We start from the raw sequence: 19,157 nt of genomic DNA, 5'->3' as shown, positions 1-19,157 counted from the left end.
GGAAGTTCTGGCCTGCGGAGAATGTCTCCATGCAAGGTTTAAGTTTGACTGAGAGTCAAAATCCTACTACTTTCTTTAGTTCCTCCTTTTATTTTCTCCTCTTTACATAATCCACATTGTATTTCCAGGGAAGCAGGTAGAAAATCAAACGAGTCAGGAAAAGTTACATTGTCACATTGATGGCAACTCGGAATACATCGGTAATAAAACAAGCAAGACAGTGTACTACAACTACAGTTTTGCTTCAAGAAGTGAAAACTCCAAAAGGAGGAGATGGATATAGTGGGAAAGCTACAACTTGTGGCACAGTTACACATGAGAAAATCTGAACCACAGATGCTGAAAAAAATCAAATACACTACCAAGAAATCAGAAGAAAAAGAAGGGAAATAAACAAAAGATAACCTCTATGGAAAAAAAAAAAAAAAAAGAGTACCTGAGCTGTCAGGGAATACAAAATAACAGACCTATTTATCTCTCTGGAAATGAAGGGTGGCTATTGCAATGACTGAAAACCACTTTAGTGCTGGTAGCACAACTCACCTAAAATGGGAAAATGCAAATGGAGCATCAGAAATGGTTCATACCATGTTGTTGGCTGTCCTACCTTGACTACACTATCTCTCTATGCTACAAAGATGAATGTATTTAAAAAAAAGGAATATAAATGTTCTAGTCAAACCTTGGGTCATGTAAAGAGCATGTCTTTCAGGTGAAGCAATACATACGTTATTATGTAACTAAACATTGTTTAATATATTATACTAAACATCGTTTTTCATGCCTTTTCTCAGCACTCTCTTGCTTGGTTCCCGTGGACAAATCAGCAGCTGCAATGTTTTTTTTTGTAGCAGGTAGATTCAGGAACTCCAGAAGGGGACTACTGATTATCAATTTTTGCAAGGGTTGTAATTTCAATGTATGATTTTTTATTATTAATATTTTGTAACTTTACACACTAGTTTCATATTACTTCTGAATCACCACCAGAAGTGACAACTTTAATTAGGTTTTTAAATATATACAAGACAGAGGGAGGTGTCTGGAAGCTAAGCTCATTGTATTTCTCCCTATCAGCCTTTAGGCAATCACTTGGATTGAAACTACACCAGCAAATGGAACACTCCTGTGTACATACCTCAGTTTTACCCTCAGTGAACTGGACTTGTTCATGTAATTATTGATAGGGTAAAACCATTATGGAGAATGAAATTATCTCCTGAGTGAAGCTGGTATTTCCTCTGACTGTAAAACATGACTATTTGACAGGACATTTGCTTTGGAGTTTATACAAGTGAAGTCTGTGAAAGCCAAGAGAACCTTCCTGGATGATGCAGAAAAATCTCAGAAAGCCAGTAACAAAACAAAGAGCTGCCACAAGTGTCACCCCAGAATTATACCCAGCTCTTTTGCTGCTTCCTCCTGGCAGCTGTGTGAACATTGAAAGGTCTTGTTTCAGGACCACAGATGAGTCCCTCTGGAAAATGAGAGGAAGAGAACAAAAAGTCAGTGGGTTTTGCAAGTGGACACAGGACTAATAAGGAAGGAAAACTACTAATGAGAATTGTGGAAAAGAACTGCTCCTGCAATCACAGCACAAAGCTTAAGCTGTTGGACTGGCATCAAACTCCATTGGCACAGAAGTGGCATAGAAATTACCAAATCAGTCCTAATTTGATATCTGTGTTTCCTGATTCCACAGGAAAAGAACCAAAAGTCATTATTTTCCAGGTGTACATTTTGGGATGGCATTGCAATGTAACCTTTAAACACACTGAAACAAACGAGCATATCATGGAGGAAAAATCAACATATTTCTCAAATATTTCTTTTGTCCATATGGTTTAAAAAGTGAAGAAGAACACCATGTTACTCTTCAGAGCCAACACAGCCCACTCTTTTCATGCTTATTCTTATTTTACACACTTTTTCTTCTGCTTATGAAAGGGAAAATATCTCAAATCTATTGAGAACTTCTTACACTCTTGTGAACTGAACCTTATTATCACAAGAATGGGATAAAGTAGGTGGATGCAGAGGCAGCACCTTGGGAGTCCTTTATCCAGCTGAACTTGTTAGATGGGTGATTGAGTGCATTTCTATTTTAAATAATCATTTTTATGTGCATTAGGCAGCAGGTCCACTCAGACTGTTGAGTTTACTCAGGGTTAAGCTGGGAGTCTTGCTTTGTGCATTGGACTCTTTTATCTTTAAACAATCCTATTGAAAATTGACATTGGCACTTGGAAGCATTCTGAACAGCTGCTGAGTACACTGATGGTAGATCACACAAGCCATCACTGAGATGTCATTCAGCTCTCAGAACTGTAAACCAATCTCCTTTAATCCTCTTCTTTGAGGAGTGTCTGAATTGCTGAGGGCTGAACATATTTTCTCCTAGAGCTGCAGAATCATTACTATCCCTAAATTTTGCAACAACATCACTGGTTGATCTATCAACCACAACAGTAAGGTCTGTGATAGTCTAGAAAACATTCCTTGCAATAGTTTAAGTGCAGTAAGGAAAGTGTGTGTGTGTCTCACTAAGATATGAACTCCAGCTCTACTTTTTTTCAAAGCAAGCATTTATTCCTTCGAATTATTTTCATATTGGGCAAAAGAATTTTTATTTATATAAATATAAAAGAATATTTTATTTCTCCAGAAGAAAAAAACATTGACAAATGTAATGTAGTATTATCTAAAGTGACAATTCATTCTTGCATCTCCTAAAATACAACCATTTGGCTCAAAACAATTGACAAAAGAGAATGGACACGAAAATGCTTTGGTAACTCAAGTTACCATGTTCTCATTGACTGCATGCAAGTCCTTCCCTGAGACACACAAACTTGTATCACAAGAAACCTTTTTTCCCTTTACCCACTGCATCTTTTCTTAAATTGAATTACTGACAGAGGTGCAACTTACTGCATAAAATATTCAAAGATATGCAAACATGTTTGCAGCAAGCAGCCACAAATCTTCAGCAGCTGCCTGAAAAGCAATTTACTGTGAACACAAACATGTTCTCTACATCTGTTACATGCAGTTGGCTGCATCTAAAGCAGTCATTCTGCTATTCCAGAAAATTCTGAAACATGGTCTGTACAAGCCTGTGCAACAAAATGTTCTGTTAAGAATGCTGCTGATCCTGTCAGTATTCTTCAAGGCAAAGGGCTACAAAGTATTGGGAATTTTAGCTTGCAATTACAAAGAGAAGGCTTCCTCCCTTCCTTTTTATTTTAATTTGAAAAATGTTTTACTCACAAGCCCAAAAGAACCTATTTAGACATCTGCTGCCTCTTTACCTCTTACCCAGCACAGGACATGATGTTCAGTCTTGCCTAACCCAACTTCTTCTTCCTCTTGCATGATCTCCCCAGCTGATCACTTACCAACACCACTTTCCCTGGAGGCTCCAGGCTTGAACCCAAAGGCATCTCACAGGGGCACAAACACAGGGATGGGAAGGGTACGCTTCAAAAGGATAATGCCTGTCATAAAGAAAAATGACAGGATGGTTTGGCACTCTCCAGGCGTCCAAACCCAGCAATGTGAAGAGCATTCCCTCATTTGCTGATGCAGTCATTATGGGGTTCTCCTCAGACTTGTACTAGAAACCTGTGATAATTAGTCACAAGCCATCTTCACCCTGCAGCATGTGGCACAGAATCTGGAGCTCTCAGCACCAGTGACATTAGTTTTGACACATGTTAGGGTTACAAAGTTTATTGGTGTTGATGCAAATTTTGATTTGGACATAAGCCACATATTTTTCACTTTTGTTTAAGAAAGCAGAAAATTACAAGCAGTCATTCTGGTTTGCTAAAAACCTCAAGAAATATCAGAAAATATTCTGCTGTAAAAGAAGACTCTTTTCTGTCAGGGAAGAAAGAGGAGGAAAACTATTCTCTTCTGATTCTTGTGTACAAATCACTTCAGTTTTATTATCAAACATAACAATGTAAGAAATTAATATAAAAAAGCTAAAGATGCCATATTTTCTTTGCCACAAATTGCTACATGCTCTATAGTGACTCTGGTTGCTCTGATTATTCACTTAGTGTCTTAGGACACACTTTCAGCTAAAAAGATATTAAATAACCTTTTAAATCAGATATTAACCCACCTTTTCCCCTAATGCACAATACAATAAATGGATAACAGCAAAGAGCAATAAATAGAAAAGTTAGTAACAAATTCATTACTGCAAAAGAACAAAACTAGATTTCCTTTCTAAAATTATTTTTGTGACTTAGTCCAGTCGATTTGGCAGGAGACTCCGGCTTGGATTTACATGTATCTGTTTCGAATGTACTCTCTGTACATGAGGAAGTCATCTCTTCCCAGGGGCTGCATGTTTCCTCTTCCAGCCTGAATGTGTGCTTGGAAAATCTCTATTGATTTCCTATCAGCTCTTGGAGGCTGGACTTCGTAAATATTGTCTTGAGAAAAGGAGGAGATGGGTATTCTGGAAAAACATAAACATGCAGAATATTTGGAGCTTTGGGTAAAAATTTTCCACAGAGAAAGAGAGGAGTGTTTATTTTCCTTGAAATATACAGATGAGTCAATGAGAGGGCAAGTTCCCAGTAGATAATTCATTTACCTAGATTTTTATCACTACTGCAGACCTGCTAAGACCCAGCTTTCCAAGTAGGGTAATTAGGTAAGTTGTCATTAATCCCATTACAGAATACCTTCTCACTTCCCTTTGCCCTGCCCTCATTTCTTCATCCTTCCTCAGATCTGCTACGGTCAGTAAGTACCCCAGCTAAAGTAGATCTGTGCCATGCATTATAGCAGATAAAAGAAAGACTTCATTGAGCTTAGTAGCAATTATAACAAGTGATTATACTCTGAGCCAACACAGAGAAAGGATTAATTAGGTAAGAAATTTCCATTTAATTATCAGGAATTTATATAATTTATTACTCAATTATTTATTAGAAGCAACAGCACTCAGATATTTTATGAAAATATTTTTTAAATCTTCTTCATCCAACAAATAACATATTTGAATCCTAATAGACACATATTTTTGGGCTTCAAAGCTTCTCAGGTAAAAAACGAAAGTGGCAACTTACTGTCAAAGCTCACTATTTCATAAAGCAAACATTAACCAGCCCAAATGCAATGAAGATTCAGATATTAGCATCGTTGCCATATTCTACAGAAGCTACAGTCATGACTCACTACCTGTGTGCTTTTTCAGGAGACAAGAAAGTTATTTTTATGCATAGAATTTCTTCTTTTGAAAGTGAAAAAACAAGTAAGAACTAGAACACTTAAGGAAAGGGAAAGCCCTTCTATAAATAAAATGCCCTAATAAACTCTTACTTGCATTATGGGCACAAACTAATCCTTGAGACTGGTTCTAAATGAGGATCTCCATTAAAACTGTCAAAAAACTCTTGCTCCCTCATTTTTCAGCCTTTTATTTTCATGAAATATATTGTATTTTGAATGTTTCATTACGTGACAGTTCATTAGTCTTAAAAAATTACTGCAGCGTGTCATGTAGGACACACTGTGCCTATATTCCAGTACAACTGGAATACTGTATATAAAGCAAAAAGGTTTCCAGATTAAAGTAATATTTTCAATTTTATACTTCAACTTTGCACAGCCATACATTCATTTGGTTACTCTTTGATTGCAATGACAGAATTACTTATGCAAGTATACCATTGAACTTGAGACAATAAAATCACTGGTCCCCCAGATTTTGGCTGCATACTCTAAACATAATATTTTTTTTTTCAACAACGTGATAGTTTCTTCTCATTATCACTTCTATTTTATTTAAAGTGAGTGTTTTCAGAACTGGTAAAAAACCTTAGTCTATATGCTTTAAAAGTCGATTGTTTTTCAAAGCATCCATAGTTTCTGCAAAGCATCCAAGCTGAGACTCTAGCAATGGCATTTGACACTAGCACACTGTACTAACTTATCAATGTCACTATCTAACAACAAAGGTGTCACTTAATAAATATAACTGGTCTGTCTGGTCCACTAGCAAGTGGGCAATTAAATAAAAAGCAAAACAGCCATTACACTAAATTGATGCCTTCTCTATTTATTGACCGGTTTCTAAAGATATGACATTTCTGAAGCACTAATGACTCAAAAATCCTTTCCTTAGGTACAATGGAAGCTGGGCAGCACAGTGCATTTAATTTTGAACATTTAATAACCAAATCTCAATTTTCCTCCTACTTGCATCAACATGATAAAAATATATTGAAAGAACCACATGTTCATGAATGCCAACTTTGATTAATAAGCCTGTATTAAGCTGTAACTATTTGTAGAGTGCTTGTATTATCCAGTTATTTAATTAAAAGTTATTTCTCTAACATATTCATGTAAAAATCTATTTTACTTAATAAGTTTAATATCTTACAATAGTCATGAAGGAGAGCACGTTATTTATGACTTGGCTATCAGGTTTCCCCAGAGACCTGTAGCTTTATGGCCTCCCAGTGAAAATTACATAGACAGGAACATCAGCTTTATGTCATGAAGGACAGCACCCTTGACACACAATTGTCAATTATTTTCATCCCACTCAGGAGCAGGCTTCCTGGTATTATGGTTTCACCAAGACTATCATTGTCTCTACAGTAAAAGATACAGTTAAAACCTTCAGTTATAATGAGGATGTTCCATACTTCCAAGGAAAAGTTTATGGTGATGTAGATTAGCTCTCAGACATATGGCAGTCACCAGAAAACCACTGCATTTGTTTCAACACTGCATTTGTTCTTCTCAAGTCTCTGAAGTACATCTAAAAAGTAAACAAAACCTACTTTTTCACCATGTTTGAATCCTACGCAAATACCCATGAAGATATCAGAGGGCTAGAGTACCTCTCCTATGAAGACAGGCTGACAGAGTTGGGGTTGTTCAGCATAGAGATGAGGAGGCTCCAGGGAGACCTTATAGCACCTTGCAGTGCCTAAAGGGGGCTGCAAGAGAGCTGCAGAGGGACTTTCTTAAAAGGCATGAAGTGATGGGCCAAGGGGAAATGGCTTTAAACTGAAAAGGGACAGGTTTAACTTAGGCAGTAGAAGAAAACTCTTCGCTGTGAGGGCGGGGAGGCACTGGAACAGGGCACCCAGAGAAGTTGTGCTTGCCCCATCCTTGGCAGTGTTCAAGGCCAGGCTGGATGGGGCTTTGAGCAACCTGGTCTAGTGGAAAGTGTCCCTGCCTCTGCCAGGGGGTTGGAGAACTGGATGGTCTTTAAGAGTCCTTCCCACCCAAAGCATTCTGACTTGAAGCACAGCTTGGACCCTGATGTATGCACCAGCCCCTCTTTGGTAGGAGGATGTTTAAGCATGCCCACACTCTTCTTTTGTGCTACAGGGAATCAAAACACTCAATTCCATTTTCAGGAGGGAATAAAGTTTCTTGTACTCCTAGATAAATGTATGAAGTGCATTTGAAAAGGTTTTGAGAGTGCATTTTTACAACAGTATTATTTATATCATACCAGAATGAATACTAGGGAATTAGGGAAGTAGGAACAGGTGCACTGTGTCAGCCAACAGTAATTACACTACAGTATTTTAGAGTCTGTCTTCACACACATTATAATAGATTGTGCTAAAAGTAGTCCAGCTCTGTTTAGCTCTATTTAGCTCTAAGTAAAATTCCATCATTGTTTCTTTCATGGAATTTCTAAGAACAAAAAGAAGAACTTCAATATCCTTCCACATCCTCCACTCAACTTCAGTATTATTTCACTGCATCACTTTGGTTCTTGTTCAAGTCCCCATTTTTTATTTCTAGTCTATACTTAACAGTTTCTAAATTCAAGACAGAGCCTTCTCTTCTGAATTCATATTTGAATTCAGAAATATCACTGCAGCAACATTAAAAAATAGGAAATATTTCTTCTTTTGTAATGGCTTCATGTATTTAACTAAAATGGTTAAGTGTTTAAAATTGTGAAATGCGGGGTTATTAAAAAAGATTTTCTTGAGAAGTGTGGAAAAGACAACTAACCTAAATTTTATCTCACTGCTGATATGAACCCAAACTTTTAGACTGAGTACCTAATTTTACTATGAAAAGAACTAGGGTTTGATTGCATTTGTATCATACATGAAGCAACTACTTGAGAATTAAATTGGTCAGATTTTTTTTTCAATTTAAAAGGCATTTAACATCAAATTAATAAAAGTTAGTATAATTTTTTAATTTCCTCAAGAGCTCCTTGAGAAATAAATGCAAGCTGTGCCTCTGCTGCTTTTACTGAAAACCCTCCATCTCTCCCTAATCTTGAGTACACTTATGTTCTTTCTATTATATTTCTCAAAATTTAGTATTCTCCAAGGAAATTCCTGATTCAGAGCAGCAATTTAAACTCAGTAAGAGAAAGCTTCCTTGTTTCAGAGTTGAACAACCTTCTTTTAAGAATGGCTACACTTGTGACTTTAACTAAAAGAACTGTCTGTCACCATCCTAACAGTATTTAAACATTTTTAAAAAGTTACAGAACAAAATGCAAAAAAAAATTTTAAGCAGTCTAAGGATATACTGTAATAAAAGAGAAATCACCAACTCTCAGATATACTATTTCCTCTCTCATCTGCACAGAGGAACATGTCTGGTAGAACTGGCAAGGAGAGATGATCTACATGACTTCGAGAGAAAGAGTGACAGGAGGCATGGATTTGTGTGCCCTATGACTTTTACACTTCTCCTATTCAGAAACACATGGAAATTACACTTGGGAAAAGAGAAAAATTAACATCTGACTTTCCCAAAGCCACTAGAATTCTGTGTAGAGACTTTCTTTAATGTGTTCATTTTACAGCAGCTCAGCATTGGGAAAAAAAAATTTACATTTAAAGGAGTAAGAAAGGAATGATTATCTCCTACACTGTCTTACATGCTGGGAGATTTTGCAATTACGAAAAAGAAATTGCCTTCATTCATAGCAAAATTATTATTCTTCTTACAAAATATTTTCTTAATAAACATGTCCATTTAAAACATTCAGGCTTACTCCCTCATATTGAAAAACAGTTTTACAGTTTGCCAATCTAATTTACTACTTTAATACCCATTATGCATGTTTTATTATAAAACTACAGGCTCATTTACCTACAAATGTGGCATCATCACTTTAAATGTAGGTAATACCAAGTGACTAAACACTGCTATTAGACAGTACTGTCGCATACACAGCATTACATCAGTTTCACGTCATTCTTTCTCAGCCCAACTGAGACTCACCCAGCCTCTCTCCCTGCTTAGGTACAAATGCTGTGTTTAAGGCTTTCTCACTTCACCAGCACAGAGGAGTGAACAAAGGGCAGTGAAGGAAACAAAGCTGAGGCTTCTGTAAACCAACAGATTGCAGAAAAGCTCTTGCAGTTCCAAGAAGTGGCCATGCTGTTGGATAAAGGATCATGTACCCCAGGGACAGAAGTAAATAAAATTCTGCCTTGCCTTGGTGAAACTTTAAGCTGCCTACACTAAAGGAAGATGTCAACTGGGAAGGTAGTACTTGATCATCTAAATTGTAAGACCTGGTTCAACATTAGTATGACATTTGGATAATACCATGACCCTTTTTATATGCTAGTACTAAGAAGATTCAAATGCAACTTTAAATGTTTTCTAGTGGAGAGTAAGCAAAAAGAAATTGCCCTCAAAACTCAGTATATTCAGCACTTTCTGTTAATTCAGGATTGCTAAGACTTCTAAATAGAAACCCCTTGATACTACAAAAACTAAAAAAGAAAACAAAAAACAAGACTCCCCAAAAGAAGACAAACAAAAAACAAACTCCAAAAAACCCCAAACCCTCAAAAAACCAAAAACCAGTTCTTCATGCATTGAAACTCCTTATGCAGTAAAGAAAATGGAAGTGTGACTCTAAAGCAATTTAGCATCAAATTTACCTGATCACTTTTCATATCTAATGACAAAAACAAAATCAGGCTAAATGGAAAAAGAAAAAGAATACTTACAAATTTATGACCTTATCCAAGGGGCGTTTTGAACAAAATTGCTGATTGCCCTTGTCTTGTTTATGCTGACTCTGTCCCAGCTGAACAAACCTGTGAAAAGCAGCAGATTGAACAAAAAATCAAAGAAATAAAAGAACTATCCCCCAAAAATCATCAAATGAAGAAAATGACACTAAGAAATGAGATTTTGAGTCATATTATGTAAGTCACTGATCAAGATGTACTTCTCTGGTGAACAAGAGATTTTTAGAAGTTCATAGAGGGTGCATGCATGAACTCAGAACCTCCTTTGAAATAAGATTTGCTAATCAACTGGTGCCACCCAGTATGTCACGGGAAGAAACAGGCCTCCCCTAAGAAACAGGCAGCCCTCTACAGTCATTTTCCTGTCTTTCTCAAAGCAATCAGTCAGAGGAATACCTATGGAAAAATCAGCAAAAGACACAAAGTCTCTCAAGTTCCAGATTTAAGTCAGTCCTCTACTGAATTCAATCTAGTTTATTCATCTGAAAGGCTGTTAGTCCAGATCCTTTATTTACAACCACAAACTTTTGGGACAATTTCTCCATCTCCAAATATTTGCTGGAAGACACTGCCAATGGAAAATACTGTCTTTTTTTTTTTCTTGGCAACGAAGTGGAACAAAATCTTCTGAAAAGTAGTTTATCACTAATCTTAGTCACTCAGAATAGGAGGAAAAGTCAGATGGTTTCAAATGTAAATATATGTAGCTATCTTGCACTCAATTTGTTCACTCTCCAACACAGCTGTGCCACTGAAAAGACAAGTAAATGTCAGTTGTGATTTACTAGTTTAATTTTGAGGCAGAGAGTTTCTCTTAACAGTGAGCTTCCATTTAGATTAAGAAGTCTTACTGGTCTACTTCAGGAATATTTACTACATTTTAACAAGCAACTATAACCAGTGCAAAACCAATTGCATGAAAGAGTGTATAGAAGTCAAATGAACAACATGTACCTAAGCAACTTATTGCAGCTTTTCTTTTTGCTCCATTCAGATTCTATACTCTAGAAACAAATGCCTCAGAGACAAGCAATATCACTTTGACTATTAAAGGAATAAATACTTACATTAATAAATAAGAGAATTGTAAGTGCAAATCAAGATTATTAAGATCTTCTACTGCAGGAGCTTACTATTGAAACCAACTTAAAAAAACCACCAAAGGCAAACCACTTGCATAAGTACTTTAATTAATTGCTTCAAATTATTCAATATTTTGAAAGTTACAAGACCTAAATGCACACAAGCAAGTTTCCTGACATCAAGAAGATACCACACACAGTTGATCTGCAGCATACAACCTCAAATTATTGGAGGGACTTCCTGTCCCTTCCAAATTCAACCAATCTGGGCTTCTGTGATTTCTGTTTTGATGAGAATTATCTCAGCCATCAGCGAAAACAGGCTGAATAGATCCAAATTACTTTTAATTTGCATTTGCAAATAGGCTTAATACAGATCAGTTGACATAAAGCAACTTAAAGTACTTTGAATCTGTGAGACCTTAATCCTCATAATGAAAAAATATGTAACATGTCCAGCGATGTCACATGAAGTCAGGATCTTACATCCCTACTTCCCTTATTACAGTAACAGCAAAAGGCTTGATGTGAGAACTGTCATCATACTGTGAAAGAAATTGCTGCTATTCTCAAGCGATGTACATTTTGCAAAGTATAGATTTTACTGACATCCTTTATTATATAAATCAGCACACCAGACCAGAAATAGCACCATGTCTTGTTAGCTGAAAGAGATAAAGAATTTGTAATTTTTTCTATTTTTAAAACCTGCATTGCTCAAAGGAAATGAAATAAATGCAAGGTTTGTTTTGTTTTTTTCTTAAAAAGGATATAAATAGGGAGCTTCAAAGCCTCCAAGGGGTTTGCAGTTTTACATTAACAATAGATTGAACATTAGTCCAGCCTGAAGAAATTATAAAATTGGAAGTAGCTGCAATTCTGGATGTTAACACAGAGTTTTTCATCTGCACAGAGAGACTCACAGTAGATACCAGCTCACACTGGGCCATTTTCTGAACCACAAAAACTACCTGCTGTATCAAAGAATAGTTGTCAAATTTGCATCCATCTTCTAGGGTTAAAATAAAAAAGAAACAAAGGTAGAGGCATAGATGAAGGTAAAAATTTCAGATATAATGAGAAACATCCTCCTTAACTGTATTCAAGTGTAGGATCTTCAAATGACTGAGCTTGTAGGAAACAGGCAGAAATGGGAATGTTAAAGATCAAAAGAGTGCAAGAGAAATAGCTATACCTAAAGAAAAAGTAAGCGAGAAATAATTTTAAATATAAAGGAAAAATGCTTCGAGTGGATTAAGGAACTAAGTCAGGAAGAAACACCATGTATCACCACATTAGATATCACAGTGAATTAAAATTTCCCTTAAAAACTGAAAAGATTTCAAATATAACAAGGTAGCTACTGCTATTACATGTTAGAAAATAAAAACAAATGCACACAGGGCCATGTCAGTCCATATCTCACAAGTATTCACTGCAATACATACACAGGGCTTTCCTGAGATGAAGTGTAGATTTCTTATATGATATCATGTTAAATAAAAAGACAACTTTGATTATTTTACATGCATTTTTACAGAATAAGCTATTTCATTATGACTGATTTGAATTGGAGTAATTCAACACTTGAAAAATGCAAACCCCACAGATCACAAAGCTTACAACCATGGAACCATTCTTGGTTCCACTCTTGGTTCCATTGAGAAGTAAATTCTGTGGAATTTACTTATCAGTGGAATATAGAATTCCTATGAATTTTTAAATGAATTTCTAGGATTATATTAAATGACAGCAATTTCTTTTGAAGCATTTTTCATTTGATTTAAGCTGCAAATTTTGCTTTCAGAGACATCTGCAGAGCTACCACTGAATCAGAATTGACACAGACAGCTGAAAACAGTTTGATTTTGAAAGAGTTAGCAAATATAGGCAAATTTCTCATTTAAGTAAGTTTAATCAAAGGCAGCACTTTGACAAACCGCACTTAACTAGCTCAAATTGTCCTTTACCAATTACCACAGAAATTTATCTCACCTTGCATATATTGCAAGATCATCTTCTGAAGGGATATCTGAAAGATTGACTCCATACACATCTTTGGTTGCTTGCACTACATTCTGGAACATAAGAAGGATTCAGATTAAGAATACTGTAACAACATCCAAATAAAGATTGCTCTTAAGAAAGAACTTCCTTACAAGCCAAAATATCATTTCAGAAGTGCAGAAAAAAATAAACAGGTTTCTCACATCCACAGCAATCATAGCTTATACATATTTTTTAAAGAAAATTATTTATTAAAAATATTAATCAACACATTTATTCAACAAGTAAAGAATTCTTGAAAGGTATCATCAGCTAAAACAACATATTAGGAGACTAAATTATATTAATAGAACATCATGGTGTAGTTATTAAATTCTCTTCTGTATTGAAACTTAATATAGAATAAAACATATTTGTTCAGAACATGCTCCCACATTTGCTTTCACATTTCCTGCTGTCAATTCTGCAATAATTAAAAACATCAGGTTGAACAGAACTATTTTTATTTTATATATTATGCAATCATGTCAGTCAACTATAACAAGGAATCAGTGCATATGCAACAGCTCACTAACTGTGTCTACTGATTCAGTGCTAAACCAAGGGGAGTTTTCTGACAAGACCTGTGAGTCAAATATAAAGACAATTTTCTCTTAGTTCAAAACGATTCCAAGTCAAAGAACTTCAGAAAGGTATGTCCTGACCAGAAGAATAAATGCATTTTTTTTTATCTTCTCAGTGAACAGAAAGGTACCAGCTTTTTGAGCTCCCCAGATAACAAGGAATGGCATGAATTAACAATGTAAATTATGACTAAAATTCAATGCATGAAAAGGTGCTAATCAGTTGGAATATACTTCTTCATATCACTACTAAAAAGTCAGAATAGCTCACCCAATTTTTAAGCCATTGAAATTCAATATTTCAAATCACACTTTGTGTTCACATACACCTTTCATTTAAGTGTCTTAAAAATCTACAAAAGATATCTTAGGTCTGAGTGCTGAAGTGTGTTCAAAACAGAGGGAAAAACTGATGTGAGATAAATTATGCAATAGTAGGAATCAAGAATAAAATTTCAACTTGGATTTTTGTTAAAAAAAAGCTAGAAACAATCTGATTTGCTAGAGAAGAGCTACTCTGTTATTCAGAGATAATGGAAAACTTTTAGATAAAGTAGCTTGTATAAATACAAATAAATAAATGTGCTTGTACTGGCTTAGGAAGAAGACACTATTGCACTATTGAAGGCTGAAAATCTATTATCTGAGAACACACAACCCTAGGCTAAAGACTGAATAGAATAAAAATTTGAATGGAGGCAAAAAAAAAAAAAAAAGCAGAGTAATTGTCTGTTGCCTATCAGGCACTACACTTTATGCTAAGGTCATAAATACTCAATTTTCTTCAGAAGTGATAACATGCACAATCCTATAACCATTTAAATTAGCTGTGGCTTTAAAAAAAAACAACCCTGTCAGACAACATAAGTATTTATAAATATTTTCCAAATTTCTTTAGTATACATTAGCATAACCTTTTGCTATGATACCTTCAATGGTATCCAAAATTAATATCTACAAGAAAGAATTTGAAGAACTATTACATGAACTAATAAAATAGATATTTCCATAATTCTTTATACAACTCAGTATTTTCATTAAATTAGCACCCAAGGGATTCCAACAAAATGGGAGTTATGCTAGCAAAAAAAGATTAATAGCCCACAACTGCAAATATACATTCTTTTCACCTGACTGGGCAAATGCAATTTATTTCACTATTTTATTCACTGCCATTATCTGCAGCCTTAGTAGCAGTAAAAGCATAGGACCTGTGTGGTAACATTATCATGCACATTTTTTAAGTTAGATAATTTTTTTTTTAATGCCAGACCACATAATTATGGGACAGCAATTTAAAAGTGTTCACATAAATCAGGTTGAAATTTAGACAGAATGAACATTAATTTACAGTTAATTAGACCTAAGCAAGTGGCATTGTCCAAAAGGAATTGCCTTGTAATTCCAAGAGGTGGTTCTCAGGACCTCAGGCTCATACCACATGTCTTTCAGGGGGCTTGCTCCAGATTAACTCCCATGGACTAAATATTGATTAAGTAGGTAGATCAAGTATATTTCTGGAGAAAAGGAATGATTTGCATGCTCTGAGGCCACCTAATGATGTGTGCCAGAGCACAGTAACAGACAATGATCAGATGTGCACTACTGGTCTGAATTAACACACTAATACAGGTGCATCTTAAACTATGTAATGACCTGAATACCTTCCAAATGCCATAGGTTTCTGACAGTAGTATTCTTTTTTTTAATGTTATTTTCCTTTGTGTTTCACTATTACATGACAAGAAGAACAGAAAAGGTTTACAAATAGTTGTGCCGCAGTTTTGCTAATATCTACACAAAAAAATTACACCGGAGACCTTTGTCACTAAACTTCTCAGTCCTTTACTTCTGACTGTTCTATAAGGCTTTTTAAAGGGAATGTGAATTTTAAGCTTTCTTGCCTAACACAGTAATTTCTTACCTCTGTGATTTTTGTAGTGTCTCCTGTATCAGTCACCTTTACTGGAGTTGAACGTTGAGAAACAGCACCTTCATCTTCTTTATCTGTCCCAGAATCATCTTCAGAACTACTTGACACTGCTTCCTCACTTGGGGGTGGAGGGGCACTAGCAGCTGTTTTGCGCTGCAGCACAGTTTCATCTCTATTATTTTTGTTCCTATTAGGAAAGGCAGTGTGTATTTATGAAATTAGCAAGATATTAGCAATGAATATTTAAAATTCCTAATCTTGGTTACAATCTTTCCAGGGAAGTAAGTTTTAACTTCTGGGGCAACTTTTTACTCATCTTTTAAAATCCCTGATTGATTTGTCTTCAATCTCTTCATATTCCAGAGGATTTAAAGAAAGCCCAAAGGATTCTGTCAGCTTTTCTCCACCAATTCTCTGATTCTTTACTTAAATCCCTCCCCACAACTGAATAAATAAAAAGGAATAAAAATTAATTGAGACATAACAGCTTTGGTTTTGATCCTGGAAAAAGTTTCACTTTCTGATAAATAACAATATCCACTCCCATAGTTTCCTTAATCTTGGTTCCAAATCTTCATGGCAATGTTCCTTTTTTTCCTTTATTTTCCATACTTCTCCCCTCAATTTGATTCTTTAATCAGCAACATTTCTTGATTTATTTCTCACTCAAGAAATTCTAGTGAATATAAAGAAGTGCCTTATTTATAAGAAGCCTTCAAGATACAGCATCTCTGTGTAAGCAAGCTAACACTGGATTTAACTGTATGCACTCTGAAAGGTACACATTACTTCGTGCATCAGAAGTCATATCAGACTTATGTGCTCTGCATCCTCTCCTACTGGCCACAGAAGAGTATTTAGTTGCAACTTCTTCTCAGACACTGTCACAATCTTTCAGGGAAGGCAGTTAATGAATAGACATTAACTAATGGATAGATAGTTTATAGACAAATCCCTGGAAATATCTCTTCCTTGCTGCAGTGACTGTTCCATGTATCACTGGCAGACAGTGTGTCTCATTGTAAAGGAAGACAGCAGCATGCTAAAGGCTGGGAAAAGAGCTCACAGATTGATGCAAATGCTATTTGGAGATGCAGGTCTAGTGCTCTCATCAGCACCACTTGAGCCCTAGTGGAGCACACCATGACTGTCATAGATGCTGCCTCTTGAAGTGAAACTCACATAGCAGTTTATCCCTGTACTGAATTAGCTACACTTCATATGATCAAGGAACATGTATAAAGAAGTAGAAGAGTTCTTCAAAGGTTCTGATCAGAGAGCATACCCCACCCCAAAGGACATTATTGTATCAGAAAAAAAATATTAGAGTTGGGACAAATGCCTTGGGGAAAATAGCACCATGGGTGAATTTGATTTCGGACTTAGCAGAACCTGACATTTCTTTGGACTGAAATGTACAGAAAGTTATGAAGACATAAGCATTCTTTTTAGGGAAAACAAAGGGATTTTTCCCTACTTTGCTAGATGAGGTGAAGGTTCTCCTCATCTAGAGTCCTTTCTGAAAGCTGAGGAATGGAGCAAGTAGCCAAACTGGTAAGAGTGCTATCCACACCCCACTCCCAGCATGTACCCAGCCAAGATCTAAGCATCCTTGGGACCCAAACACCTACAGACAAAAAGAGATCACCACATTTCCTTCAGAAATGTCTTAGATCAAAAGATGATGACAAATGAGCAAGGCAAAGGTACCGCCTTTTGCAAGGCTAAATAAGGGGGAGGTGCAAGAGTGAAGCCATGTTTTACCCTATGACACAGTCAGTGAAGGGGAAGTCTTGTAAGTGATACACAGAGAGTCCTGGAATGTGGCTTTGATGGAGCTGATTCTCTGTCCCACATCAACCCCTAAAAATCACAGTAAAGAGCTTGAATAGAAGTGCCTGAGAAAATTATATAATGGTCAACTATTTAATGGAGTACCTGGAGACAAATTAGTCCAAAATCTGACATTCTACCAAAGCGGAAGAATAAAGCTTATCCTCAAAATACTCATAAACTCAAATTTTTAGAAGGGATAAACTGTGTAACATTGAACAGTCTTCCTGTTTATTCCCAGGGAATCAGTAGCATGAAATGAGGTTCTACTAGTGATAAGCACAGTCTACTCTCAACATTTATTGACAATGAGACCCTCAGGACAAGAGCACACGAGAGTCAAATGTTCTAGTGTTTAACAAAACAGCAAGTTTTCAGAGGAACTTATAATGCTGTGACAGCACAGTAACTACTGACAAAAGGTTTCCTTAATATGAGCTACCAAAGAGAAAACGAATTCAGGAAGATTCTGCACAGCCCTTGTGGGACAGAGCAGTGGAACAAAGGGAGTAAGAAAGCAGGTCCAGGATGCAAAAGCAGCTAAATGAAGCATTCATTTGTCCCAGTAACTGTTGCTGGATTGTTTCATATAATTTTATCCATAAATACTTCAATAACATATTTTATCAAAGACTATGCTGAAATTGGCATTTATTCCTGTTTCAGAATATGCACTATTTATGAAAAATTAATCATTTTTTAAAGACAACAAGAAAATATGCACCACTGTCAAATCCAATAGAGAATAGAATTTACACTATGATGAAGAGATGATCAAATTTTAATACCTTCTGTATATTATTGATAAAATCTTCTCATGAATTTCATTTTGAGGAATCAGAGAAAACAGAAAATATTAAACAAGTCGAATTAAGAATTCCTAGTGTCAAATAAAAATCTCAAATTAGATGTGATTTTCAAAGTGTACAATTCTGCAGTATAACACCAACGAATTTTTCATTTCCCATGTAACATAGAATATTCTTCACAGACACGTAAAAGTTTATATATTTTCATTACAATTTCACTACTATTAAACCAGAACAAAATTTCTGATTTCAGACTTACCCCAACACAGATTTTCCAGTTTCATCAGGTTTACGAACAGTAAATGGACTTGGATCAATTCCCACATTCTTAGGCATAAAATCTCTGCCAAAATAGAAAAAGTGTTTATGAACAAAGTGCAACACATAAAAATTTTAAATTTTCTGGAAGAACCACCTCTATCATCTACCTGGGAACTAAAGAATCATCATAAAGAGATATCAAGTTCTAATTTTATAATTTCAAGTTGATGTACTTATAACCTAGGTATTTAAAAAGCTTTCAGCTGCATTATTTAGTTCCATAAAACATCTGCAAGTATCCCCACTTGTCAAAGATGCTAAAGCATCATGCTTCATCCCTGTACTGAAGAGGCCTGATAACTCAGGGCTTCATACATTGTTTTCAAAATGCTGCCAACACACAAACTGGGTCAAACAGCTACATGAAAAATAATCTGCCTGGAAATCTTTAGCCAAACCATGATTCAGATTATGCTCCGAATAGCCAGCTGACTGCTGCCAACAAAAAAAACCCCAATAATATCTGACCAGCTGTGAGAAGCAGATGAACTGAAGAAAACAACTGCAAAACAAGAGCAGAACAATGAGAAAACAAT

At 35.7% G+C, this 19,157-nt stretch overlaps 1 protein-coding gene across 1 annotated transcript in view; it reads right to left on the bottom strand.

The window, feature by feature from the left end:
• Window positions 1–2,585: 2,585 nt before the first annotated feature.
• FIG4 (FIG4 phosphoinositide 5-phosphatase) overlaps window positions 2,586–19,157 on the bottom strand; it is a 52,020-nt gene continuing 35,448 nt past the window's right edge. The window contains exons 19-23 of the mRNA XM_084203016.1: window positions 18,560–18,643; window positions 15,650–15,845; window positions 13,091–13,173; window positions 9,990–10,079; window positions 2,586–4,474 (exon numbers count right to left, since the gene is read on the bottom strand). Coding sequence (XP_084059142.1) covers window positions 4,297–4,474; window positions 9,990–10,079; window positions 13,091–13,173; window positions 15,650–15,845; window positions 18,560–18,643 — 631 coding nt within the window. The 3' untranslated portion in view covers window positions 2,586–4,296. The remainder of the gene's footprint in view (window positions 4,475–9,989; window positions 10,080–13,090; window positions 13,174–15,649; window positions 15,846–18,559; window positions 18,644–19,157) is intronic.

The sequence above is a fragment of the Fringilla coelebs genome (assembly GCF_963513975.1).
Source record: "Fringilla coelebs genome assembly, chromosome: 3".
Lineage (NCBI taxonomy): Eukaryota > Metazoa > Chordata > Aves > Passeriformes > Fringillidae > Fringilla > Fringilla coelebs.
This window is presented reverse-complemented; position numbering and strand designations above follow the sequence as displayed.